This window comes from Myotis lucifugus, unplaced genomic scaffold, assembly GCF_000147115.1.
Source record: "Myotis lucifugus unplaced genomic scaffold, Myoluc2.0 scaffold_753, whole genome shotgun sequence".
NCBI lineage: Eukaryota > Metazoa > Chordata > Mammalia > Chiroptera > Vespertilionidae > Myotis > Myotis lucifugus.
The window spans coordinates 68,981-95,235 of NW_005871801.1; the positions used below are offsets into that span (position 1 = coordinate 68,981).

The window sequence follows — 26,255 nt, forward strand, 5'->3', positions numbered from 1 at the left end:
AAGCGCGGTGCACGCAAGCTACGTCTTGTCGGAGTCGATAGCTAAACTCGAAACCTTTTACTGAAGGTGGTTTCATCAAGCAATGTCTGATTAAAGCTGCAGAAGCTGTTTGTCCTGGAAATGGAAGTCTTTTCAACAATCTCTTTGTCTCAAAATACAGTTGCAGAGTTACTGATTTGGCTGACAATATAAGTATTCAGATCAAAGCAAAATCACCTAGTTTTTTTTTTTTAATATATTTTATTGATTTTTTCACAGAGAGGAAGGGAGAGAGATAGAGAGTTAGAAACATCAATGAGAGAGAGAAACATCGATCAGCTGCCTCCTGCACATCTCCTACTGGGGATGTGCCCGCAACCAAGGTACATGCCCTTGACCGGAATCGAACCTGGGACCCTTCAGTCCGCAGGTCGACGCTCTATCCACTGAGCCAAACCGGTTTCTGCAAATCACCTAGTTTTGAAGCTTTCTCCATCGCCTGTGACGAGAGTACGGACATTGGAGGCGTAGCTCAGTTAGCTGTGTTTCTTCGTTCTTGCGATACAGATTTCAACATTTTTGAGGAATTATTGGAACCAGTACCGATGTATAACACTAGCACACGACAAGATCTATTTAATTGTGTTTTTAAACTTCTGCAAAAATACAATCTACCTCTCTCAAAATTAACTTCTGTAGCTACAGATGGAGCTCCTTCGATGACCGGAAACAACAATGGTTTCATGGCATTTCTGCAAAAAAAAAAAAACCAAAGTGAAATTTATGACGGATCCAAGATTCATCATATGCATTGCATTATACATCAAGAAGTATTATGCGCAAAAAAAAACCAAAAGAAAAAAACAAAACCAAAAGAAATAAATAAAAAATAATAAACTAAAAAAAGAAAAAAAAAGAAGTATTATGCGCGAAGGTAATAAACATGGGAAATGTGTTGACATCTATAAAAATTATCAATTTCATAAGATCTCAAAGTTTAAATCAGCCACAGTTCTCTGCTTTCTTAAGTGAATTAGACAGTGAATGTTCCGGCTTGTCCTACTATGCCGAGGTACGCTGGCTCTCCTGCTCCAAGGTTCTTAAACAATTCTGGGACTTGAAAGAAGAAATATGTCAGTTCTTAATAACTAAAAATCAAGACACAAGCATGATATATATTTGATTTCAGAGAGCAAGGGGAAGATGGAAACATCAATGATGACAGAGAATCACTGATTGACTGCTTCCTGCACATCCCCTACTGGGGATCGAGCCCGCAACCCAGGCATGTGCCTTGACCAGAATCGAACCCGGGACCGTTTAGTCCACAGGCCGCTGCTCTATCCACTGAGCCAAACCAGGTAGGGCAAGCCTGTTTTTTGACACAATATGGTTGCAACATTTATCCTTCATGGTTGATAAAACAAAACACTCATATGATTTAACTTAAAACTGCGAGGAAAAGATCAGATTATTACAAACATGTGTCACCAAGTCAAAGCATTCAAATGTAAGCTAGTTCTTTGGGAAAAGCAGTTGAAAAATGAAGATTTAATGCACTTTCTGACATGCAACATGAACAAATCCAGTTTAGGTGAAACTGCATTGTATCAAAAGTACGCAGAAAAAAATTTAAACCTTAGAACTGAATTTGAAACAAGATTTGCAGATTTTAAATTTTTGGAAGACAGGTTTCCTTTGTTCGATTTTTTCAATAAATATAGAATCAATACCTAATCAAATGCAATTGGAATTGATTGAGATCCAGTGTGTTGGTGTGCCTGAATTTTACAAATATTTACCTGCCAGGTTTGAAAATACTCGAAAATTCACATATGAAATTATTTCCATGTTTGGAAGTACGTATTGGTGTGAGCAGTTATTTACAATTATGAAAGGAAATAAGTGTCCTGTCAGATCCAGAATTACTGACATTCACCTTGGGTCAGTTTTGAAAGTAACCACTGCGAACAAAATTTCCCCCAAAGTAGAAAGATAGTAGCAGAGAGATGCCAAGTGTCAGGAAGAAAACATTAAAATTTCTCATTGCTCTTGTTCCTTTTTTATACTATTCTTTTCGAAATAAACCTACGTTTCTATGAAAATTGCAGCTTTTGTTTTTTTGCGGCCCACATAAACTTAGACCTTGTTTATTTGGCCCATGTTAGCCTTTGAGTTTGACATGCTTGGTGTAAAGCAATGACAATTATTTTGGTTTACCTCACAGTTTTCAGGGGTTAGGAATTTGGGGAGAGAATTTTGTCTGGCCGTCTGGCTCACATAACTGCAATCAGATGATGGCTGTGCTGGAACCATGGGAGACTAAAGCAGCTGAGGGAGAACCTCGGAGCTCTCTCTTCTTGTGATCTCAGGGTCTATCCATGTGGTCTCTCTTAGGGGTTAGTTTGGGCTTCCTCGTAGCACGGCAGCCTCCAGGCTATAATGGCCAGCTTCCAACATTGTCCTTAATGATTTCCACCTCCTGGTATCCATACCATTGTGCAGCCTATTCCCACACTACACAGGGCTGACTGTGCCCAAAAGGGCAATCCAGAAATGACAGTGTGTGACTTTAGAGGGTAAGTCCTAGAGACATTGTGGCCCCATCTTGCTTCCTTTTAGATCACTCATCCTGAGAGAAGCCAGCCATAGATAACAGGACTTTCCATTTCAATAGCTCAGAAAATAAAGCCCAATATTTCTATCACTTTAAAACCAATGTTTATTGAGCACCTGTTACGTGCCAGGGTTAGGGGCCTGGAATAAATCAGTAGAGCAGACAATTATTCATGCCCTGGTCTCACATTTTAGAAAAGGAGAAGAAGATGAGCAGTTATATTAAATACATAAAGTATATAGTATGTTGATGGTGCTAAATGCTACGGATAAAATAAAAAGTAGAGCACAGTTGGAGAGGATGGGGGTTATTGCAATTTTAATTAGGACAGTCAGGGTGTGCTTCATTCAGTTGACAGTTGGGCAAAAGGACACGAGGGAGTAAGCTATGTAGATATCTAGGGGATGTTCCAGGTACAGGAAACAGCTAGTGAGAGGCCTCGGGGTGGAATGTGCCTGGTATGTTTAGGGAACAACAAGGAGGCCAGTGTGGCTGGAGCCTGGGAGCGTGGAGATAAGAACCCAGAGGAAAGAGGAGGTGGGGGAGGAGGGGAGGGCTTTCTGAGCTTCAGTTCTCTCATCTGTAAAATGAGCAGAATAATAGTATATATCTCAGAGAGTTGGTATGAAGATGAAATTAGTACATATAAGGCTATCGGAAGAGTGCCTGACCACTGTACACTAAATGAGACAGTATTCTGGAAGAGGGATCATGGGATGCGTGTCCAATCTTAGCCGCTGGGGGGCAGCAGAGTGTGGGCCCAGTCAAAGCCGTGAAGTTCGCGCACGCCTCCCGCCTCCGTGGCAGCCGGAGCTGCCAGCTCCGTGACGGGTCCACACAGCGGCTACGCGAGCGCCGAGTTCTGGCACACGGCTCGCACCCGAGCCCTTGCTGCTCTGCGCACGCTCCTGGCCGGGGCACCCTCCCCTCTCCCTTCTTCCATGGGCTCAAGCAGTGACGGCCTCCTGACTTTACTCCAGGATATTGCCAGGAGGTTGGAAAAGAAAGGGTGTGTACGTGTGTGAGTGTGAGCGAGAGAGAGAGAGAGAGAGAGAGAGAGAGAGAGAGAGAGAGAGAGAGAGAGAGAGTGTGTGTGTGTGTGTGTGTGTGAATGAGTGTGCGTGTGAGAGGGAGTGTGAGTGAGTGTGTGTATAGTGGGGTGGGGAGCGAAGAGGAAATCCAGAGACTCAGGGTGACCCTGAGTTTCACTTAACCTTTTATTATTTTTTTATTTTTTAAATATATTTCCACGGATTTCAGAGAGGAAGGGAGAGGGAGAGAGAGAAAGAAACATCAGTGATGAGAGAGAATCATTGATTGGCTGCCTCCTGCATGCCCCCCACTGGGGCTCGAGCCCGCAACCCGGGCATATGCCCTGAACTGGTGACCTCTTGGCTCCTGGGTCGTCGCCCAACCGCCGAGCCACACCAGACTGGAAACTTAACCTTTTTTTAAAAAAAAAAATTAAAAACTTTTAAATATTTGTAAAATACATAACCACGGTAAAGAAAAATCTAGTCAGTACAAGCACACACACACATGCACACGCACATGCACACACACACACTGAAAAGTCTCCCATCACCTCTTGCTTGGAAAAAATAATTGTCTTTTCACTGGTTTCTGTGCCTTTGGTCTCACCAATCCCCATATTCCCATCACTACAGCCAGAAGGTTCTGTCTAAGGGGCAAACCTGACAAGTTAAATCTTTTCCGTGGCTTTCTCCCTTCGTGATCTGACTCTACTCACCATTCACTCCTCTCCTCCCAGTGTCCACGTGGCTGCAGCCATCTCCTCAGATTATCCAGGCTACCCTCTATGTTGCCATCATGCCCTTGCCAGTCGTTCCCGTGCCTGGCCCGAGTCCTACTCATGCTGCACCTGCACCAATGTCCGCGTCCCTCTCTGGTGCTCCCTCCACCTCCTGTGCAGCCCCCCTCACAGCTGACACGGAAACTGTTTCCAGGACAGGGAAGGGTTTTTTACTTGATTCAATACCCGATCTCCTCTCCTGGCACAGAAGAGTCACCCAATCAGTTACTTACAGGCTTGAATGAATGGTCACGTCTAACACTTATATAGTGCTAATCCCACGCCTGGCATTATTCCATGGACATCGCATATATAAATTCACGTAACCACACAACAACCCCAAGGTTGCTACATCCTCATTTTGCCAATATGGAAATTAAAGCATTGAGCAGTTTAAGTAACTTGCCTCAGACAGCAAGTGGCTGAGCTGGGGTTTGAACTGGGCAGCCTGGTTTCCAGTAAATTAACCAAGAGCTGGAAAGAGAAAGCCAGACCTCAGGGAAGGAATCCAGGGGTTTTGTCTCTGCGCTTTACATCTAAGGATCTTCTCGCCCTCTCCCGTTTCTCTCCCAGGGAGCCCATTTCATAGACTGAGACAGTGGTCGGCAAACTCATTAGTCAACAGAGCCAAATATCAACAGTACAACGATTGAAATTTCTTTTGAGAGCCAAATTTTTAAAATTTCAACTATATAGGTAGGTACATTGTTATTAACTTAATTAGGGTACTCCTACCTAAGGCTTAGGAAGAGCCACACTCAAGGGGCCAAAGAGCCGCATGTGGCTCCGAGCCGCAGTTTGCCGACCACGGACTAAGAGACAGAGGGCCGCACGGAGACCGCAGATAACGCCGGAAGCCCCGGGGAGGGAGTCGTGGAGTTTATTTGGGTGCTGGGGAGCAGGGGCATAGCCACAAGGAGCGGGCACCCGGGTTGAGAGTACTTCGCTCCAAACTACAATTCCCAGGAGGCACCGGGCGCCCACAGCCCACGCGACGTCACCGCGGCAGAGGGCTAGGGCAGCTCTGCTAGCCGGCCCGGCGGCAGTTGGGCCGTTCCGCTCGGACCCCGGCCCTGGCTCTGGCCCCGCGGTAAGTGGAGCCACAGGCGCAGACCCTTCCCGCAGGGCGCGCCCGCCACCTCCGCCATTGTGCGGGACCGCGGCCGTGCGCGGGACGCGGGGTTGGCATCTACCATATGGGGGGGATCCGGGCTGAACCAAGTGACTTGCGCAGGGGGAACCCAGACGGGGGCTCCGGGGTCGCCGCTCCGCTGCCACCGGCTCTCGGGCACACAATGCGCTGGGCCGCACGGACGCAGGCCCAGCCGGGGCAGGTTAGGGCGGGAGGGCGGGTCCGGAGGCGCGGGGTAGGGGTAGCTCCGTCCCCTGAAGGAGGGCGCCCAGGCGCCGGGGCGAGGCTTTTGAGCGGGACGAGCCCGAGGACCCCCTCCGCGCTAGACCACCAGATAGAGCCTCGGGTTGCAGACTAGGAGCTCCGGAAGGCAAGGTCCCGTGCTTGGGAGGTGGTTGAGGGGTAGGGGTAGGGTTAGGGCGAAGGAGATCGCCCAGGTCTGCGGACACCGGTGCCTACGCGAAGGGACGGTGCGGGTCGCCTGGATTCGGACCCTGACAACTCTCCTTTCCTCGTCCCAGTAGATGGGAGCTGCTCCCTGGGGTTGAGCTTGTCGCATCCTCCACCAGCCCTCGCCCCCGAAGTCAAGAGGAGCGCCCCTGCCCACCCACACCTTGCCCCTTTTGGGGGTCGCCTCCATCTAGCCGGTCCTTAGCACTAGTGGCCGCGCCGTCCGACAAAGGAGCAGGACGATGCTCCTGGCGTCGGTGCTGGGAAGTGGCCCCCGTGTGGGGCCGCCGCTCCGGCCCTTCCTCGGGCCTGCGCTCCTGCTCAGGGCCCTCTCCACATCAGCCACCGACACTCACCACGTGGAGATGGCGAGGGAGCGCTCCAAGACCGTCACCTCCTTCTACAACCAGTCCGCCATTGACGTGGCCGCCGAGAAGGTGCGCAGCTGGGGCAGCGAGGTCCGGGTCCCCAGGTGGAGTGGGTGTCCAGGGAAGGGGCGGGGCCGATGTGGGGGTGCAGTGTTGGGGGTCCAGTGCTCAAGCCCCATCTGCCCCTTCTCCAGCCCTCAGTCCGCCTCACTCCGACCATGATGCTCTATTCAGGCCGCTCTCAGGATGGCAGCCACCTTCTGGTAAGGTTCCTGCCCCTTATCTTTCTCTTGGTTCCCGGAGCTCTGGCCCAGCCACTCGGACCTCAGCCCCGCTTTCCCTCCTTTTTTTCTACTAGAAAAGTGCCCGGTACTTGCAGCAAGAGTTGCCAGTGAGGATCGCTCACCGCATCAAAGGCTTCCGCAGCCTTCCTTTCATCATTGGCTGCAACCCCACCATCCTGCACGTGGTAAGGTGGCCTCTAGGGAGCATGGGTTTCCCCAGTCGACGGGGGTCTGACATCAGTGTGCCCACCACCCAAGGGGCAAGTGGGGAGATGGGACCAGAGAGGCAGAGACTTGCCAGCCAAAAGGTTTCAGGGTCGCAGAGGACCCAGACCCCAGCCTTCAGAAGCCAAGGCTGCATGTTCATGGAGGCTTGACAGGCCATGATGGGGGTTTGAACCTCTTGAATTGGGGTGATGGCATAGGAAGTTGTTCTCGACCCAGTGCCCACAGCATCCTTGTGAATTCCGACACTTTTTCCTTGCAGCACGAGCTGTACATCCGTGCCTTCCAGAAGCTGACAGACTTCCCTCCGGTGAGGGCTGGGCCTGGGCAGGGTGAGGGGTTGAGAGGTCAGGGCTGGACCATCCGTCCTCATGCCTCTGTGGCCTGCAGATCAAGGACCAGACAGAGGAAGCCCAATACTGCCAGCTGGTGCGTCAGCTGCTGGACGACCACAAAGATGTGGTGACCCTCTTAGCTGAGGGCCTACGTGAGAGCCGGAAGCACATAGAGGTCAGGGGCAGCACAGTGGTGGCCTGTTGGGGGGCCTGGGGAGGGCACAGCATTATTGAGGCCCCACTGTTTACAGGATGAGAAGCTTGTTCGCTACTTCTTGGACAAGACACTGACTTCCAGGCTTGGGATCCGCATGTTGGCCACACATCACCTGGCGCTGCATGAGGACAAGGTGGGGCGCTGGGACCTGAGACCCACCTGGGAATGTCAAGCGAGGCAGAGGGGACTAAGCCAGGGGCCCCCTTGGACTGGGGACCTGGGCCGAGGGCCTGGGGAGGGGCTTGGGGCTACTTCAGCAGTCCAGAGGTTGCAAGCATTTGGTGGTCAAGGTGCAGGTCAGCTGCTAGTCCTGACCTTCTTTCTCCTGACAGCCTGACTTTGTCGGCATCATTTGCACTCGCCTCTCGCCAAAGAAGATTATTGAAAAGTGGGTGGACTTTGCCAGGTGAGGCTAGAGCAGCTAAAGTGGGGGTTGGGGGGTCTTTGGGCAGGGAAGGCTTGGGTCTGAGCCCTGGCCTGGGGCATGGTCTGCAGCAGGATTTCTCAACTGTGGCACTATCAGCATTTTGGGTCAGATAATTCTGTTTTGTGAGGGGCTGTCCTGTGCTTGTTAGGATGTTTAGAAGGATCCTTGGCCTCTGCTCACTTGATGTCAGCAGTACTTCCCAGTTGTAACAAACAAAAATGTCTTTAGAAATTGCAAAATTTCCCTGGGGGGCATGGAAGAAGAAGCATCTCCAGTTGAGAACCACTGGTCTAGGTCTGAACTCTTGCTCCTACACACAGACGCCTGTGTGAGCACAAGTACGGCAATGCCCCCCGCGTCCGCATCAACGGACATGTGGCTGCTCGATTCCCCTTCATCCCTATGCCCCTGGACTACATCCTGCCGGAGCTGCTCAAGAATGCCATGAGGTGGGCTGGCTGGTATGTTGAAAGACGACAGATAGGGACTGGGGTGAGGCTGGGATACCAACACCCACCACTGGTCTTTCCCCCGTATAGAGCCACGATGGAGAGCCACCTAGACACTCCCTACAACGTCCCAGATGTGGTTATCACGATCGCCAACAACGATATTGATCTCGTCATCAGGTTTGCCCTGAGTGGGTGGACAGGGGTTGTTCCGACACTGTTTTTGACTTGCTGTATGAGCTCAAACCAGTACCTGCCCCACTCTGAGACTTGGTCCTGAGATTGCCATGAGCTGGATAAGAATGAGTGCGGGGCCAGGTGCAGGCCCTAGGGCAAGCACGTCAAACTCAAAGGCTAACCGGGCCTTGAAGTAAACAAGGCATGCGGGCGAGTTTGACATTAGCAACTAGGGCCCTAGGGCAGTGATGGCGAACCTTTTGAGCTCTGCGTGTCAGCATTTTGAAAAACCCTAACTTAACTCTGGTGCCGTGTCACATATAGAAATTTTTTAATATTTGCAACCATAGTAAAACAAAGACTTATATTTTGGTATTTATTTTATATATCTAAATGCCATTTAACAAAGAAAAATCAACCACAAAAATGAGTTCGCGTGTCACCTCTGACACGTGTGTCATAGGTTCGCCATCACTGCTCTAGGGCCTTGTCTTCCTTAGCAGCTGAGGGGCCGAGAATGGGGAAAGAGTCGGAGTAAACAGTCGGTGACACTGGGCTGAGAAAGCCAAATCCTGTGAGAAGGTATAAGCAGTCAGTGGCCCAGGCAGAGGCGAGGATAGAGAAATGAAGCTTATAAAAAACAAGGCCCAAGGCTCTAGGTGGACATTCCACCTTTGGCTAAAAGGGACAAGACGGCACTGTCTGCATGGGAGGTAGTGAGCCCCCCGCCAAGCTGAGACAAGCTCCTATTATCCACATCCTGCCAGGATTTCAGACCGGGGCGGGGGAATCGCTCACAAGGACCTGGATCGGGTTATGGACTACCACTTCACGACAGCTGAGTCCAGCACCCAGGACCCCCGGATCAACCCACTCTTCGGTCACCTGGACATGCACAGTGGTGTCCAGTCAGGACCCATGCACGGGTGAGCCCCCACTTGGCCACGATGGAGGGGTGCGGGGGCCTGGAGACTCAAGCCTCTGAAGCTCCTGTCCTGTCCCCTCCCTTCTCCCCCAGCTTTGGCTTCGGGCTGCCCACATCCCGGGCTTACGCGGAGTACCTTGGTGGTTCCCTTCGGCTGCAGTCTCTGCAGGGCATTGGCACGGATGTCTATCTGCGGCTCCGTCACATTGATGGTCGGGAGGAAAGCTTCCGCATCTGACCCTACAGCCCTTGGCCTGCCCGCCTGCCCAGCCTGGGCCACACACCCTGCCAGGACCTTCTGGGCCAGACAGGGTCCACTGTGCTCCACCCCCTGCTGCATCTTGGGTCTTACGATGCCAAGCAGATGGACTTCTATGGAGCCGGACATCACCCCTCCTCAACAGGGTCCACTGTTTCCCTGCCTCCAGCCCTTGGAGGGGAGGAAGTGGGGACCCCAGCACTGGCTTCATCTTTCTTGTTCCTGGGGAACCCCATTCTGACCTGCTGTTATTAAAGTTCACATTCTGAATGCCCTCTTGGGCCCCATGTGGGGAGGGCAGGTGAGCTTGTTTCTGATCCCATTCAGGTTCCCTGGGCCCTTGGGTTCAACCTAGTTCATGTCCAGGCGCTTAACTGTCCAGACAGAATTTGCCCCAAGTCTCTTGCACTTTGACTTGGTGGGAGTGAGGGTGACTGATAGTTTGTACAAAGACCTTTCATTCATTTCATTTAACAAATGTTTCTGCTTCTCAGACAATATCGAAGGCCCAGGCTGGCCCAGCTTCAGGCTTCATTTCTGACTCTTGCCTTCCTGGCAGTCACAGGTTCTGGAGATGAAGGTCACCAGACTGGGCAACCTCCTGAGCCACCTGATTCCTGAGCCCAAGTAAGGTTAAAAATACCGTCCACCACCTGTGCCTGTTGCTGCCAAGGACAGGAACACACAAGATTGTGTCCTGGCAGGCTCCAGAGGACCATGGGGCCCTGGTAGGGAGATTGAAAGGAAAGGGTCCCATAGAGCATCTTGCCAGGGAAGGAGAAAGGCTTGGTGGGACTGCTGATGGAGGCGGGGAATGGAGGGGGCACAGGAAACCAGTGACTTGCCAGGCTGAAAGTCTGCTGGCTGCAGTGCAGGGGGTGAGGCTGGAGAGGCAGGCGGCAGCAGCAGCTGCAGGACTCTGACTGTACAGCAGGGGTGGGGATGTCTGGCAGGGGCCGTACAAAGCCCACAAAATCATTTGGTCTGGCCCTGCCAAGGCATTGGGGGTGAGTTAATTAAATGTTTGAGCAAATATAGCAGGCTAATTTAAAATATATATATTTTTATTGATTTCAGAAAGGAAAGGCGAGGGAGAGAGAGATAGAAACATTAATGAGAGAATCATCAATCGGCTGCCTCTTGCAGGCCCTACACTGGGAATCAAGCCGGAACCTGGCATGTGCCCTGACTGGGAATCAAACTGTGACCTCCTGGTTCAGAGGTGGACACTTAACCACTGAGCCACGCTGGCCGGGTGCAGGCTAATTTTTAAGTTGATAATTTTGTATGGCCCACTAATGATGTTAAGTGTATCCAAATGGCCCTTGGCAGAAAAAAGGTTCCCCACCCCTCCTGTCCAGCTAAGGAGGGGTCCATGGGTGTGTTTTAAGCTAGGAAAGTATGTACCATCAGGTTGGATTCCCTAGAAGCAGAACCTGAGAAGATTTGCACCAAGTGATTTGTTGAGAAAACACTCCCAGAAGGGAGTCAGGAAGCATGAAAGGCAAGAGCAGGAGGCTAGGAAAGGATGTGATCTCAGGTAAAAGTCCAGAGCCAGTAAGTTGTGCCAGAGTTGGAGGCAAGAGAGCTAAGCCCCACAGACACTGGTTAATGTCGGCCGGGAGGTACCTGAAATAGTCCTCAGCTAGTTCAGGCAAAGCTCTTCTCTTAGCCAGAGGGGCAGTCTGTCAAATAAGAACCTCTGGTGCTGTAGTTTGAAAACACACAGAATGTAATTGGCACACATAAGCAACAAAGAGGCTCCAGGGGATCTGGGTGAAACTTCTAGATAGGTTTTGGAGAAAAGTCAGATTTGCACATTAGAAGAACCACTGGTGGTTGGTGGATAGGAGGGAGAACAGTGAGGAGGTTGGTGGAGTGACCCTGATCAGGGATTTACAAAGCTTATGGTAATCATTAACTAGAAGGGATAGCATCCCTAACTGAAGATGTCAGGTGAAGTCAAAAGTGAGGCACCAGAACCCTGGGTAGACAGAATAACTATGTTGAAGATGGGGAGTGAGAGAAGATGTCACAATTTTAATTTTTTATTTCCTTTCTCCTGTTTCTTTTTTTAAATGCTGCCAGACACCTGGCATTCATTGCCCTCCCCCAAACTCCATTTCCCTAAAGCCCAGTTACCAGCATTTACACTGCCAACCCCCACAAACACCTAACTCAGATATTTCTTGATCTGTAACCTGAGTCCCATTCTCTGGCCCTGAGCATGTCACCACTCTTAGAATTGTTTCCAAGTCCAACAGCCAAATTATAAGTCGAAGATTCAGAGAGTGGCCAAGAGGAATGTTTATTGAGCACCTCCCCTGCCTGGCATTGTGCAGTGCACTTACTTTATATATATGAGAGGTAGATGAATACATGGTTTAACCTCTATTTAGTTATATGGTTTGTATAGTTATATATAGTTTAATCCTAACACTCTGAGAATGAACACTTGCACAACTTACCCGGAGGAGGGTCAGAACCCAGGATTCCTCTCGCTAAGCCCACCTCTCCATTATGCCCACTGCCTCTGCTGGTTGCTGTTCCGGGAACGTCTGGTTTGGGGGGCCTGGCCCATTTGGAAAGGCTGGATTCTGAGGGGTTTATCGGCGGTCCCGGGACACACTCCTCCAGCTCCCCACCCCTGTATCCTGCATCCATCCTGAACAAGCAAGGCCGTTTCTTCCATCTGCAAAAAGGGGTGAGCGGTCTAAGGCAGGCGGAAGCGGCGGCGCAGGAGTGGGTGTCAGGCCTCCAGCCCCAACTCGGGCCGCGGGGACAGCGAGAACAGCGCCCCCTCGAGCCGGCGCGGCGCGGCTTCCTCGGCGCAGGGCCTTTAAGAAGCTCGGCTGACTCATCACCAGGGAGGCCTCCGCGGGCCAGGCGCAGCCACCCCAGCGGCGGGAAGGCAGGAACTCCCGGGTGAGCGGCAGCGCGTCCCGGCCCGACACGCCAGCGGACCAATGAGCTGCCGCCACGTCACAGACTCCACCCCCGCCGCGCGCCGCCCCGGAGCCGCGGCGCGGGCATCTGGCGTCATTTCCACCACAGCGATGGCGGCCCCGGGGGCGGCTGCAGCGGTTGCGGCCGCGACTTCAGGGGTCGCGGGGGAGGGCGAGCCCGGGCCCGGGGAGAATGCGGCGGTTGAGGGGGCCGCCCCATCCCCGGGCCGCCTCTCTCCGCCGACCCCGGCGCGCGGCGAGCCGGAAGTCACCGTGGAGATCGGAGAGACTTACCTGTGCCGGCGGCCGGACAGCACCTGGCGTGAGGGCGGAGTCCAGGGCCCGGGGCGGTGTGGGCGGGCCGGGGCCGGGGCCGGGGCCGGGGTGGTTCTCGGAAGGGCTGGGCGTGGTCGGGGCGGGGCCTGGGGAAAGAACGCGGAGTTTCGGGCCCTTCCCCGAACCCCACCGGTGAGGCCGCCACCAAGTTTTTGTGTCTGGGAAGCGCCTACCCCCTTCCTCGCCTGACCTTAGGCTCCATCCCCGTCTCTTAACCTCGCTTCCTCACGGTCTCCCGTCCGCGACTTCCCCGTCCACCTGTCCCCTAGAGCCACCAGCGGAGAGGACCACCGACCTCCTCCCTCCCCAGCTCTCCCCCTCCCCTCCCCGTCCTTCATCATTCCGTTGAACGACCTGCATCTTTGCGCCCTCTGGTTTCTAGCCACCCCTGGCAGAGGTCATTGCCAGACCAGTCCACACTGTACCCTTTGAAGACCTTTAGCCTCCTGTTCCCTCTGCTTGGAATGCCCTTCCCTTTCTCCTTGCGCACCTGCCCAGCTCCTACTCATCCTTTTAACACCATATCCCCCTATGATGCTATTCCTGGCTCCCTCCAGGCAGAGTGAGTCATTCCCTTCTGTGTGTGCCTGCCCCGTTCGTACCTCAGCCACCGCATGTGTCACATTGTTGTCATTTTCTGTGGGTACCGTCCCCATCACAGTGGGAACTTCTGGAGGGCAGGCTGCTTGTGATTCATTGCCATGTCCTCAGTATCTAGCAACAACAAAGCAGAGGGCCAGACACGCAGTGGTTGCCTTCCTCATTTCCTGAATGGTCTGCTAGTTGTCAGTCACTATACTTAAAGCTTTAGAGCCATTAACTCACCCTCTGAGGTGAGCACTATTATCTCTGTTTTACAGGTTAAGAAACTGAGGCTCAGAAAGTCAAAATAACTTGCTCAGTTAATACAGCAGAGAAATGGGGAGCTGGGATTATATGTAAACCCAGTCTGTCTGACTCCAGAGCCAGCCTCATGACCTCTGAATAACAGCTGAATATAGTAAACCAAGCATTGCATTTGGAGTCAGGCGTAAGCCCAGTTAAGTATTAGCTCTTACCACTTTTCAAATCTGAGCCTGGGTAAGCCTCAGTTTTCTCAAGTGCAAAATAAGAATAACAGTCCTGACCTGGTCTCCCTCACAGGCAGCGATTGCATCGAATGGCAGATGCGGACAGGAGAGGTTAGCTTCCATGTGAAGCTGGAAACAGCTTCTCGGTGTCCGGGCTCTGCCTTCCTGATGACACTAGCTTTTCTCCTTCCCAGATTCTGCTGAAGTGATCCAGTCTCGAGTGAATGACCAGGAGGGCCGAGAGGAATTCTATGTGCACTATGTGGGCTGTGAGTGACCTGGGGTATCTGGGCCTGGGAGGGGGGAGGGGGTGGGAGGACAGCACCCTCATGGCGCATCCTCACAGTTAACCGGCGGCTAGACGAATGGGTAGACAAGAACCGGCTGGCACTGACCAAGACCGTGAAGGATGCCGTGCAGAAGAACTCGGAGAAGTACCTGAGCGAGCTGGCCGAGCAGCCTGAACGCAAGATCACTCGAAACCAAAAGCGCAAGCATGATGAGATCAACCATGTACAGAAGGTCCGGGCTCTCCCCTCCCCCAGGGCCCCAGAGGCTCCGCTGCCTCTGCCAACTCCTTTGGGTGCCAGTTCCAAAACCGCAACAGCTCCCATTGCTTAAGTGTCAGAGACTTCCCTATCTTCTCATGTGCTCTTCCCAGATGAGAAAACAGGTTCAGATAGGGCAGGGGCGTGGCTACAGTCTCACAGCTAGCAAATGGCACAGCTGGGACTGGAATTCAGGCCTCCTGCACAGATAGTGTCTTTTATCGTTTATTGTTCCACATTAGACAAACCAACTTGAAGTCCAAAGGGAAGGAAAAGAATGAATGATATTGGGCACTTGCTATTGGCCAGAACTCTGCCGAGTACTCTATGTGTATAAACTCATCAACTATTCCTTAACAGTTAATACTACAGGGGTGTGTGTGTGTATACACACTAGAGGCCCGGTGCACGAAATTCGTACACAGGTAGGGTCCCTAGGCCTGGCCAGCGATCAGGGCCCGTCAGGGCCTTCCTCCCTGGCTGGCTGGGGCCTTCCTTCACTCTGCACTGCCCCCTGGTGGTCACTGCCCCCTGGTGGTCAGCGCACGTCATAGTGAGCGATCAGTCTCCGGGTCAAACTCCGGAGGGGATACTTTGTGTATTCGCCTTTTATACACACACAGGATGGGGCAAAGATAGGTTTACAGTTGTTTGTATGGAAAATAATACAATAATAAAAGAATAAACTGTTTCATGTACTTACCACTGTAAACCTACTTTTGCCCCACCCTGTATATATTTTTTGTAGATGAAGAAATAAGCTCAGAGAGGTTAGCTAACATACCTAAGGTCACACAGCCAGTAAAAGGGTGGGCTGGAGTTAGAATAGTAATGACAGACATTTATTGGCTTGTGACCCAAAGTTTTAGGCTAAGTGTTTGAATACATGATCTCACTGAAGTTTCACAACAACCCTGTGAATTAAGCATTATTATCCCCATTTATATGGGAGGTACAGATAGGTTTAGGAACCCAGTCAGGAATTAGATTTGCCACTGTCCAACTTCAGGGCACAAATCCTTAACCATGACTTTGACACATCCTAGAAATAGGCCACTTGTTTCCAAAACCTGGGTGCTTTTCATCAAGCCAGCCTGCCCCTGGGAGGTTACCTTTCTCCCACTCCAAGCCTCAGTTTCTTGATTTGGAACGTGGGGAATGCAAGAGAACTGGATTTATTGAGCTCTCAGGACACACAGACATTAGTTTTGGTTAATGCGATTTCTTCTAAGTGCTCGTGTGCTTTGCAGCAGTGTTTTGCTAACTGTGGGGCACAACTGTTAGTAGATTACCAAATTAGTTCAGTGGGTTGTGACCAGCATTTACATTTTTTTTAAATGGAAGAAAGAAATAGGATAAGAGAAAATATCAGAGTGCATTGCACTTTATTAAAGGTAAATATTATTTTGAGACGCTTTTATTTCACATACAAATACATGTATGTGTATGCATAAATATCAACTTATTTACAGCGCTAACTGCACTTCCTACTGTGGTTTGTGATAAAAATTAAATAAAAATTGAAATATCCTGAACTAAAATGACCCCTCAAGGACTAAGGCAGCACTGTCCAATTGAACTTCCTGTGATAAATGGAAAAGTTTTGTATCTGTACTGTCCAATAGAGTAACCACATGTGGCTGTTGGGAACTTGAAATGTGTTTAGTGTACTAAGAATTAAATTTCATTTAATGAATTTCAATTGAAGTAGCCACTTGTGGCTAGTGGCTGCACTATTGGACAGCACAGGCCTGAGGTTCTCAGTTCCTCAACCAATTTGCACTGGCCAGTTAAGTCTCTAAGATGCACCTCTACACTGCACTCAGCCAGGCGACGGCAGTGGGCCAGGTGATAAAAATCATCGAGGTCACAGGCAGCAAGATTCTTCAGAACCTAGTTAATGTTTAATTCTAAATAGCAGCACTTAAGAAAAGCAGTGTTTTTGTAGTTCTTTAATGATTTGCAGAAGAGGATTGTGCTTTGTGAGAGCTGAGACGTTTGAGGAAGAAAATGAGGAAATCTTTCTTCTCCCATCTTTGCAGGGATTAGACTCGGGAGTTGGACCAGGGCCTATGCCCAATTGTGCTGAGTACCTTTTCTGTGACGGCAAGTGACCTCACCTCTTTGTGCCTCAGTTTCCTCTTTTGTGCAGTGCGGATAATGAGCAACCGTGTCTCAGGCTTATTGTGGGGACTGAAGGAAATCATGCCTGTGGAGTGCGTGGCACTTGGAATAATGGCAGCTAGGTCATCCCCAGGGCGAGTGACCTCACCTCTCCCTGCCTGTTTACTTCTCTCTGAAACAGGAGTGAGTGCTGTCGATGAGAGGCCAGACAGCCCGGGTGCTTTGTGGAAGGGCCTTCTGAGGAAAACATTGGCTCCTTTTCTCCCTTCTCACCTGCAGGGCCAGGCTGCTGTCTACTCTGGTATAGGTCATAGGCCGTGGGTCCCCACTCCGTTTTCAGGCTGTACTTGGTTCCTCCTACAGAGTCTGGCCTAGGAACAGGATGTGCTGTGAGTGTGACATGACTCTCAGTCCCTGCTTTCCAAGAACTTGGAAAATAGGGGAGCCAAGTGGGGCAGTTAGAGGTTATTGTTGTAGATCTCTGTGTTCCTGACTTGGAAAGGACAGGGTATATTCTGCATCGGGAGCATCCAGTCCGGCCACCTGGAGGGGATGGGAAGGATGCTGGGCCTCGAGGGACAGGAAAGAGCCCAGTCAACGTAATTACACGTGATAGCTCACAGAGTTCTGCCTTATCATGTGTCACCTGGCTCACCCTCTTGCTAGGTTGAGTAAGCATTTTCTGGCAGCAATAGGATAAAGAAGGGCATTCGAGGTGGAAGGAACTTTATGTGCAAAGGCACAAAGGCTGGAAAAAGAAGGGTTGATAGCAGTGCAGATTTGAAGAGGCTGAGGCTGGAGGCTGGGAACCTAAGGAGCCCTAGTCAGTTGTCCAGATCTGAGATGGTGGCAGTGGCTACATGGCATAGGACAGAGAGGAGAATGCCGGAGAGGGACCAATTCCAGAGATTTCAAGGAGATAGAGTTGGCAGGACTTGGCTGTTAATTGAATGCCAGGCTGAGACAGGGAGGAGTCTTAAGCTAGGCCTCTTGTTGGTCTCAGACATTTGGACTGAGGTTGATGCTCCCAGTGAGATGGGAGATTCAGGAGGGGAACAGGTTTCCATGGAGGAAAGAATGAGTTCCCTTCTGGACACTTGGGGTCTGATACGCCTGAGGGAGGGACCTCTGCGAGCAGTCCCATGGGCAGGCAGCTCCTCAGGTGTTCAGGAAAGAGGTCCGGGCACACTGGGGAGTCAGCAACGATTCCTGCTGTGAGCATGGAAGACAAGATCATTATTTCATCTCTCACAACTCTGGCTGAGCTGGACTGATCCCACTGCAAAGCTGAAGCTCTTACCAGCCCAGGACTACCCAGAGCTCCTGGTCCTCGCCCTGTTCATCTGGCCAAAGGTCTCAACTCAGGGACATCTGTGATATATGGGTGGGTGTGCAGTGGGAGAGGAGTGTGGACAAGCCAGCTTCAGAACCAGGTAGAACGTGTTAGCTATTCATATGGTTATTGTCGTTCAGGATGTGAGATCTGAAGACAGGAGGGAAGCACTGGGTTCTGGGATAGGGGAGGGACAGCCTGAGATTCCCTTCTATTCATCTCTGTTCACTGCTCTTTCCTTGCCCAGACCTATGCAGAGATGGACCCTACAACAGCAGCTTTGGAGAAAGAGCACGAGGCGGTAAGCAGGGGCAGGGGTCCTGACTGCGGGCTCCCCCTCTCCCCTGCTCTCCTTGCTCTAACCGAGCCATCCACTGCCCTCCACAGATCACCAAGGTGAAGTATGTGGACAAGATCCACATCGGGAACTACGAAATCGATGCCTGGTACTTCTCACCGTTCCCCGAAGACTATGGGAAGCAGCCCAAGCTCTGGCTCTGCGAGTACTGCCTCAAGTACATGAAGTATGAGAAGAGCTACCGCTTCCACCTGGTGAGGCGCTGACACCGAGGCACTGGGAGAGCCACAAGTTCAGAGCGGAGGACAGGGAAAAGCTGCCCGTGGGTGGAGAGACCCGATTCCCGCCTGGCTGTGTCTTTGCTGGAGTGACTTAGGCCAGCTTGCCCCTCCCCAGACCTCAGTTTCCTCTTCTGTGGGGTGGGGACGGTAATCCCTGCCCGTACACCTTCCTTGGATCCCTTGCCCTTCTGCACACGTGTATCAAAGCCAGCTCAGTGCCAGGTTCCTCAGTGCAAAAGCAGAAGTAAGCACAGCCCCCGAGCGATGGGACTGGAAGGTGTGACAGATGGGAGGTGTTGGTACATGCAGGCTGCCGGGGGGGTCATCTCATCATTCATGCAGCGGCATGTTTCCCAAAGAGTGGAATCTGAGGCAAATGTATGCGGTTTAGGAAACACCATTGCCAGGGATCAGGGCCCTCCAGAGTCCTCTAGAGCCAGGCCGACCTGGACTCAAGCCATCCAGCTGTGTGTTGCTCAAGCCAGTTCATAGCCCCTGTGTGCCTTAGGCTCGGTCTCCTCAGGTGGGTGGAGAATTACTTGATGTGGGTGAAGTGTTGAGCTCAGGATCTACATATAGGGAAACCGAGAAGCAGAGATCGGCTGCAAGCCACATGGGGCAGAATGAAGGGCACCTGGCAGGAAACCTCGGGGTCTCGAGCCTCCCTCTTCCCATCAACCCCAGGGCCAGTGTCAGTGGCGGCAGCCCCCCGGAAAGGAGATCTACCGCAAGAGCAACATCTCTGTGTACGAGGTGGATGGCAAAGACCACAAGGTGAGCTGGGTGGTCACGGTGCTGGGTGTGGGAGGTGGGAGCACTGGCACCGCTGGACGGCCTCCACTGTCATCAGGACAGAGGCCAGCCTTAGGATGAGCAGCTCCACCAGGAAGAGGCCTGAGGCGTCACATGCGGCCTGGCACTTGGCCTGTGGCCGGTGCTTGGTCAACATGTGGGCCTGCCGTGCCAGCCTTGGGGACTGGTGCTCCTCTCCCCAAGGACTTTTCTGCTGATGGGGTAGTTGAGGTTTGAAGTGAAGATTGTCGTGCCTGAGGCTGTCTCTAGAAGGCTTTCTCTTTCTGCCTGAAGAAAAGGTGTTTGGTTTTCCCCAGGAGGGACCTGCTTTGTGTAAGGGTTCCTGCCCAGAGCTCTGTGGCTCTGCTGGCCCAGTTCCTTGTTCCTGGTGAACGGACTTGAATGGGGCAGGGTGGGGCATTGGGCTCTGCTTTCCTGTTGAGAACCTGGCCTTTGCCTGGTCAGTCTGGGAAGGTTGCACCAAATGTCCCATTTCCCGTGGAAGGGCAGTTAATGAGTGGCTCCTGGCTTCAGATGACCCCGTCACTTCCTATCTGACCTTAGACAAATTACTTAACATTGTTTGTTCTGTTTCCTCATCTGTACGACGGGAGTCATGACCATATTTACCTAATAGGGCTATTGGTGGAATAACTGAGATAGCAATGTCACATACTTAGCACGGTACTTGGCACCAAGTAGGTGCTTAGTAATGGGCCTTCGTTATTACTGGTGACCTGTGGTGGCTCAGTCAGCCTTGTGATAATTGCTTGGGGAAGGAATATCCACACTGAGCCTTGCCCGCTGCTCTGCCTTGAGCAGCAACAGGGGGAGTGGCAGAAAGGGCTCTGTAGGAGACATGGGTATTCCTGTTGGCTCTACCCTCTGCCAGCTTGGAGGTCTCAGACAAGCACTTCCCCTCCCAGAGCCTCAGTTTTCTTTTAAGTAAATGGGACTAGCCATGCTGGGCTTACACAGTTGTTGGGTCAAATGGGAGTGGATATAAAAGGTGTCATACACCAGAGGGACCCTTGATCTGTGCCATGAAGCCAACCTGAAGGTCCCATTGTTCCTCCTGACGTTGGTCTCTAGCGGGGTGGGTGTCTGGGCCTGCAGCAGGTGAGGCTGAGAAGAGCATGGCCAAGCGGGCAGACTGCAGGCTGCGGAGTCAGGCTCGAGGCCCTCCACTCAGCAAATGTTTAACAAGCACTTGGCTTCATGCTTAGCCTTGTGCTCGGTGCTGGGGACATAGCCTTGAATAACACGGGCTTGAACTGCGTATGCCCACTTACCTGTGGAAATCCTGTGCTACTGTTCTGGTGAGTGGGCACTTCCCACCGGCCTGGCACGGGCTGTTCTGTGGAGCCTGGCATTTGCAGAGCAGGGTGGCAGCTCCTGTCCAGGCCTCAATGGGCTCATTGTACTTGCTTCCTGAGTCTTCTGCCTCTCCTACCCCTCAGATTTACTGTCAGAACCTGTGTCTTCTGGCCAAGCTTTTCCTGGACCACAAAACATTGTACTTCGACGTGGAGCCCTTCGTCTTTTATATCTTGACTGAGGTGGACAGGCAGGGGGCCCACATTGTCGGCTACTTCTCAAAGGTACTGGGTCGGGAAGCCGAGGTTGAGGGCGGGCAGTGAGTATGAACTGGAGCAGGGGCCGAGCTCCCCCAGAGTCCTGACCTCGCCCCTGCAGGAGAAGGAGTCTCCAGATGGAAACAATGTGGCCTGCATCCTGACCCTGCCTCCCTACCAGCGCCGCGGCTACGGAAAGTTCCTCATTGCTTTCAGTGAGTGGCTCCCGCTCTGTCCAGCAAGGGGCCCCTGTGGTGGAGGCAGAGTACTAGGGTGGGGTGGGTTTTCAGGACCTTCTGTCTCCCCCTGCCAGGTTATGAGCTATCCAAGCTAGAGAGCACAGTAGGCTCCCCTGAGAAGCCACTGTCCGACCTGGGCAAGCTCAGCTACCGCAGCTACTGGTCTTGGGTCCTGCTGGAGATTCTGCGAGACTTCCGTGGCACACTGTCCATCAAGGACCTGAGGTGAGGGCCCTGGACCCCAGCCCTGTCATCTCATGAGGGAGGCTTCCTGGAGTTCTCCAAGAGAGAAGGGTTCTCCTAAGATTGGCCATGATCCTGTCTCCTTGTCCCCTTTTGCTGTCCCAGCCAGACCCCACAAGGGACCTCTCCCAGCATCTGCTCCACTCCCTTTCTGCAGCCAGATGACCAGCATCACTCAGAATGACATCATCAGCACCTTACAGTCCCTCAACATGGTCAAGTACTGGAAAGGCCAGCATGTCATCTGTGTCACACCCAAGCTAGTAGAGGAGCACCTCAAAAGTGCTCAGTATAAGAAACCACCCATAACAGGTAGGTGGGGGGCTCCTGCGTGTGTGTGGTAGGGGGTAGGTGTAAGGACAACTGGGAGCCATAGCTCCTTTTGCTGTCGCATGATCCTAAACCAGTCTGACCAGCTTCCAGGACCAAAGCCTGGGGCAGGCTACTCATGCCTGGGCTTCCCTGCCCCCTCCCCAGGATCAAGTCTGCCCTTGTTCTCACCTGGCGAAACCTGGCCTAGGCCCAGAGGCCCAACCCTGCCTCTCCTGTCTCTTCTCCCCACAGTGGACTCTCTTTGCCTCAAGTGGGCGCCCCCCAAGCACAAGCAAGTCAAACTTTCCAAGAAGTGAGTGGCGGTGCCCCTGCTGCTGGACCTGTGCCTCCTTCCCCCACCTGTAAATATGTACAGCCTGTTTCATCATTTTTTAAATAAAGTAAGTTCTGCCGGTGGCTCTGGACTTTGGAGGCGGGAAGAAAAGGCCAACAGCTGATGTTCTTCATGGCATGTCACACACACAGCCAGTTATGCTCAAAACATTTTATTCCTTCTTGCTCCTTCTACCCTCTACCCCAGATCCAAGCTCAAGCCCAGTTCCGGTGGGGGCTCAGTCCTCCGGAGTCCAGAAATCAGGGTGCAGTGGGGGCTTGGCAGCCAATGGGGCAAGATTGGGGCCTTTTGTGTCCTTGGAAACATGCTGCTCAGAGGCAACTCCAACCCAGAAGACAACAGGAGGGCAAAGTGATGGGGCTCATCAGGCAGAGCATGTCGGGCAGGGGAGCCAGCCCTTCAGCAGCAGTCAGCTGGGCAGCTGCCCAGTCTTCCAGAAACATAAGAGCCAGGGCCCATTTTCTTAGCTAAGGCTCCTTGGGAGCTCCATAGGAGCCCAACCAATAGGCTTGTGGACAGCAGGAGGCCAGAGGTTCTAGCCAGTAGCACAGGCAGTAAAACTGGCTCTGGGTTAAAGTCCCAAAGAACAAACCCAGAAGTGTGGACTCAAAGGTCATGATGGTGCCCTGAGCTCCTACAGGGTCCTGGGAGGAAGGAGTGACTAGAGCCTCAGGCCCAAACAGTGTCAGGGAGGGGCCAGGTCCATTCCTGGGAACAGGCGTCTGTCCTTGTGTACAATAGGGCAGTTCTGGAAACAGGGTCAACCCCCAGGGTGAGTAGCTCAGTGCTCCCACCATGGCTAGAGGAGGCCCAGGATCAGGGCTAGTGATAGCAAAAGGGTGAGCCCCAGCAAACCCTGGCCTGGAGCAGAGCTGAAGGCCACGTGGTTTCTGCAGAGGTTGATGTCTGGCTGGGACTCCTGGAGCGGGGGGACCACCTGAGGCCGGAGCTCCGCTACATGGTGGTGAATCCAGGAGGCATAGCTGGAGGTCAGAGTGTACACGCCAGGCCTGTTGGGGGCCCCACAGGCATCACCCCAGCTCACAATGCCTGCCAGGTACCAGAGGCCCCCAGCAGGGCAGGAGAGTGGGCCCCCAGAATCACCCTGAGGAGAAAAGCCATACAACAGCTGTCAGGACCAGGCCCCAGGCCTCGAGTACCCATGCCAGCCCTCATTTCCCCAGATTCATTCGTCCCACTGGACCCCTTGCATTTACCTGGCAGGCATCCTTGCCCCCCTCTACATAGCCAGCACACACCATGTCCTGCTGGATAGAGTGGGGCTCATTAGGCTTGGCATTGATGTTGTACAAGCAGTTACATGTCTCCCGACTGATCAGTGGCACCTCAAGTTGCTGTAGTATCCTGGGGGCCTGGAGGCTCACTGTGGGGGCAAAAGATGGTTAGCCAGGGCCTCCGACCCTGAGTCAGGCTCCCTTCTGCCTCTAGACATCAGGGCCCACCTCACCTGAGGGGGCCACGTGGCCCCATCCAGTGACAGTGCATTGGAGGCCGTTGGGGAAGGAGGCGTTGGCTGCAGGGAGGCAGATGGGCCGGATGTAGCGGGAGAAGGTGATGGGGCTGCTGAGACGGAGCAGTGCGATGTCCCCCTGGGAGCCCTCATGGCGGTAGCTGGGGTGGGGAATGACCTTTTCCACGGTGCGAACCTCGGCCGCAGGGGTGTAGGAGTCCAGCTGGTGGGCCCCTAGCTTTACTTCGTAGTCATCCTTGTGGTGCTCCCTGCAAACAGGGAGGACAAAGGCTGGGACCCAGGAGTCCTGGCTCCTTGATCCCTGTGGCATCCAACCCCAGATTCTGATCCCAGCAAAGGACTTTTTGCATCCCAAACTGTGCCCTAGTTTTATCCTGTGACTTGTGACCTCTGACCTTCATTCCTGACTTATCTTTCAGATTTCATTGATAACCCTAGACCCAATCCAAGAACCCCAACCTCTTATCTAAACTGATCCCTGAACTTTGACCTCCAGACTACTTTTGGCATCCCCACCTTGCCCAACCCAGTTGGTACCTTGGAAAGCAGTGGGCAGCCGACAGTACCCACTGCTCAGACACGAGAGAACCGCCACACACGTGAGTGCCATCAAAGAGGATGCTGACCTGCCAGGGCCACTGGCCAGGGGTTGCACTGTTACCACCTGTGATGCGTGCTTGGGAGGCCACACCGCAAAAGGCTGCCCGGGGAGGGAGGAAGGGGAGGGGGTCAGGCCCTTCTGGGTCCCCCATACCTTGTTCTTAGCCCTGCCACTCCCAATGAAGCCCAGGAGATCTGGTTTGGAGCCTGGGAAGTGAGTTCACAGAAGCCGGCCACCCTTTTGTCCCCATCTCACTGCTTACCAGGCACAGTCAGTTTTGCCACCTTGACTCATTCCCTCATTCAGGTCTCTTACAGCTTCCTTCCTTCCTTCCTTCCTTCCAGGACTTTGCCTCCTATCCAATCCAGCCCTTATAAGTCTGAAGACCTTTATAAACGAGAAATCTGGCCAGGTGACACCCCCTTAAATCCTTCCCTGGTTTCACACTGCCCTTAAGATAAATCCCAGACCTCCCATGACAGTGCCATCCACCTGGACACTTCCTGTCATAGTCTTGGAAGCACTTATTCACCTATGGAACTTCGCTCTTCAAGGTCACTACCTAGAATTCCTTTCCTCAGCCCTACTTTGCTCGGCAAATTTCCATTTGCCTATGGCAGCCCCTCCTTGGCCTGCCCTGACCTGCTGCCTGAGTCAGGCCGTGCACAGAGCTCCCAGGGCTGCTTCCCTGATACTGCCTCGTCACCACTGCTCCCTGTGCTCCACCACACAACCCGGCACTCCCACGGCCCCAGTGCCCAAAGATGGAGCTGTGGATGCGGCTAGTGAACAAAGGAACAGAACAACTGGGCTCCCACAGCCTGAAGGCCACCCTACCCTCACTGAGGCTAGCAGTTTGGAACAAGACCCAGCTGCCCTTCACAAAGTCACCTTCCCAGGAGCAGAGAAAACTGCCCAGCCAGGCTCCTCCTCTCGTAATAATGACAATAGCTGCTATTTAGGAACTTTAAACTACGTGAGGCCCCGAAGGGGCTTTCACTTCCTTTATCTTCAGGACTGCTCACACAGCCCCAGGAGATAAACTCAATCAGCTTCATTTAGAGGTGAGCTGTGAGCCAAGCACACAGCAGTAAGTGGTGAGGGGGGCTCAGAGCTGGTGACCTGCCTTTGACGGAAGGAGACCTTTGGCTTGTTTCCACAAAACAACTCCGGCTCTTACAGGCTGTGCCACTCACTGGCTGTGCGCCTTCGGGCACATCACTTCTCTGCACTTCGGTTTCTTTATCTGTAGAACTCAGGCTACCATCCCCGTCTCACAGAGCTATTGTGGGACTTAAGACATTACGGTGCGTGAGACAGCCTGGCAGAGAGAGGTCAGGCACTCATTAAACACGCCATGGGAATCTGAGTCTGTGTCCCCTCTTCTTCCTTCCTCCCCAACCAACCCCTCACGCAGCCATACGATGAAACACAAACAAACATAAAAAGATGCTCAACCCACTAGAAATTAGGAAATGTTAACTAAAACAACAGAGTACCATAGCATAGTCACCAAATTGGAAATAATTAATAAGTTTGACAGTGCCCAGTGTCGGCAAAAATTCAGACCTCTGTGGGGAGTGTAACCTGACACAATTGTTCACATCGAATGGAGCTGAGGATGCTGCTACCCCCAATGCCACCCCTGGGAATGAACTCTAGGACAGAGCTCCCAACTGTGTTTAAGACCTTACTGCTGCAGCCCCAGAGGCGGCTGGGTAGGGCCTGGGGAGGTCAGAGCCCCTTCATTTACCAAAGTAAAAATATGATTTTCTGGGTGTCCCTTGATGTGGCAAAGGCTGGGAAGCACTGGCCTAGAGAAACGCACACATGCCAAGGAAGAGTGGTTCAGAATCGAGAATGTTCCTAACGGTGGACACTAGAAACAATCTAAATAATCATCAACAGAATAGGAATTGAAGGACAGAAGGGACTGACATGAAATATTCAAAGTTATGAAAAGCAAGGACCTACAATCAAGACTACTCTACCCAGCAAGGTATTATTTAAAACTAGAGGCCTGGTGCACAAAATCCATGCACGGGTGGGGTTTGG

At 52.4% G+C, this 26,255-nt stretch overlaps 3 protein-coding genes across 14 annotated transcripts; 2 read left to right on the plus strand and 1 right to left on the minus strand.

Moving 5' to 3' along the window:
* The first annotated feature begins 5,389 nt into the window (after positions 1–5,389).
* Positions 5,390–14,274, plus strand: BCKDK (branched chain ketoacid dehydrogenase kinase). Of its 4 annotated transcripts, XM_023746895.1 has the most exons (13): positions 5,390–5,499; positions 6,066–6,428; positions 6,554–6,622; positions 6,718–6,828; positions 7,131–7,178; positions 7,259–7,378; positions 7,455–7,553; positions 7,753–7,826; positions 8,168–8,296; positions 8,387–8,476; positions 9,241–9,399; positions 10,152–10,284; positions 14,203–14,274. In XM_023746895.1, the coding sequence occupies exons 2-12, from the start codon at positions 6,234–6,236 to the stop codon at positions 10,276–10,278; spliced, it is 1,221 nt and encodes a 406-aa protein (XP_023602663.1). In that variant the 5' UTR covers positions 5,390–5,499; positions 6,066–6,233; the 3' UTR covers positions 10,279–10,284; positions 14,203–14,274. The 4 variants fall into 4 exon arrangements, with proteins under 4 accessions (XP_023602663.1, XP_023602662.1, XP_006106097.1 ...); XM_023746894.1 differs by lacking the exon at positions 14,203–14,274 and having other exon boundaries at positions 10,152–10,672; XM_006106035.3 differs by lacking the exons at positions 10,152–10,284; positions 14,203–14,274 and adding an exon at positions 9,492–9,962.
* KAT8 (lysine acetyltransferase 8) lies at positions 12,347–25,569 on the plus strand. 9 transcript variants are annotated; one of them, XM_023746887.1, is made up of 13 exons: positions 12,347–12,924; positions 14,203–14,277; positions 14,355–14,530; positions 18,261–18,314; positions 18,401–18,565; positions 19,277–19,366; positions 20,845–20,985; positions 21,058–21,173; positions 21,249–21,422; positions 21,550–21,752; positions 21,918–22,241; positions 24,019–24,198; positions 24,545–25,569. In XM_023746887.1, exons 1-11 carry the CDS (start codon positions 12,624–12,626, stop codon positions 22,067–22,069), a joined length of 1,647 nt encoding a protein of 548 aa, XP_023602655.1. In that variant the 5' UTR covers positions 12,347–12,623; the 3' UTR covers positions 22,070–22,241; positions 24,019–24,198; positions 24,545–25,569. The 9 variants fall into 9 exon arrangements, with proteins under 9 accessions (XP_023602655.1, XP_023602654.1, XP_014303541.1 ...); XM_023746886.1 differs by having other exon boundaries at positions 21,918–22,153; XM_014448055.2 differs by having other exon boundaries at positions 22,005–22,153.
* Positions 22,243–24,545, minus strand: PRSS8 (serine protease 8). The gene is made up of 4 exons (XM_006106041.3): positions 24,137–24,545; positions 23,576–23,847; positions 23,325–23,491; positions 22,243–23,212 (listed from the first exon to the last, which is right to left on the minus strand). Exons 1-4 carry the CDS (start codon positions 24,349–24,351, stop codon positions 22,907–22,909), a joined length of 960 nt encoding a protein of 319 aa, XP_006106103.1. The 5' UTR covers positions 24,352–24,545; the 3' UTR covers positions 22,243–22,906.
* Positions 25,570–26,255: the final 686 nt, after the last annotated feature.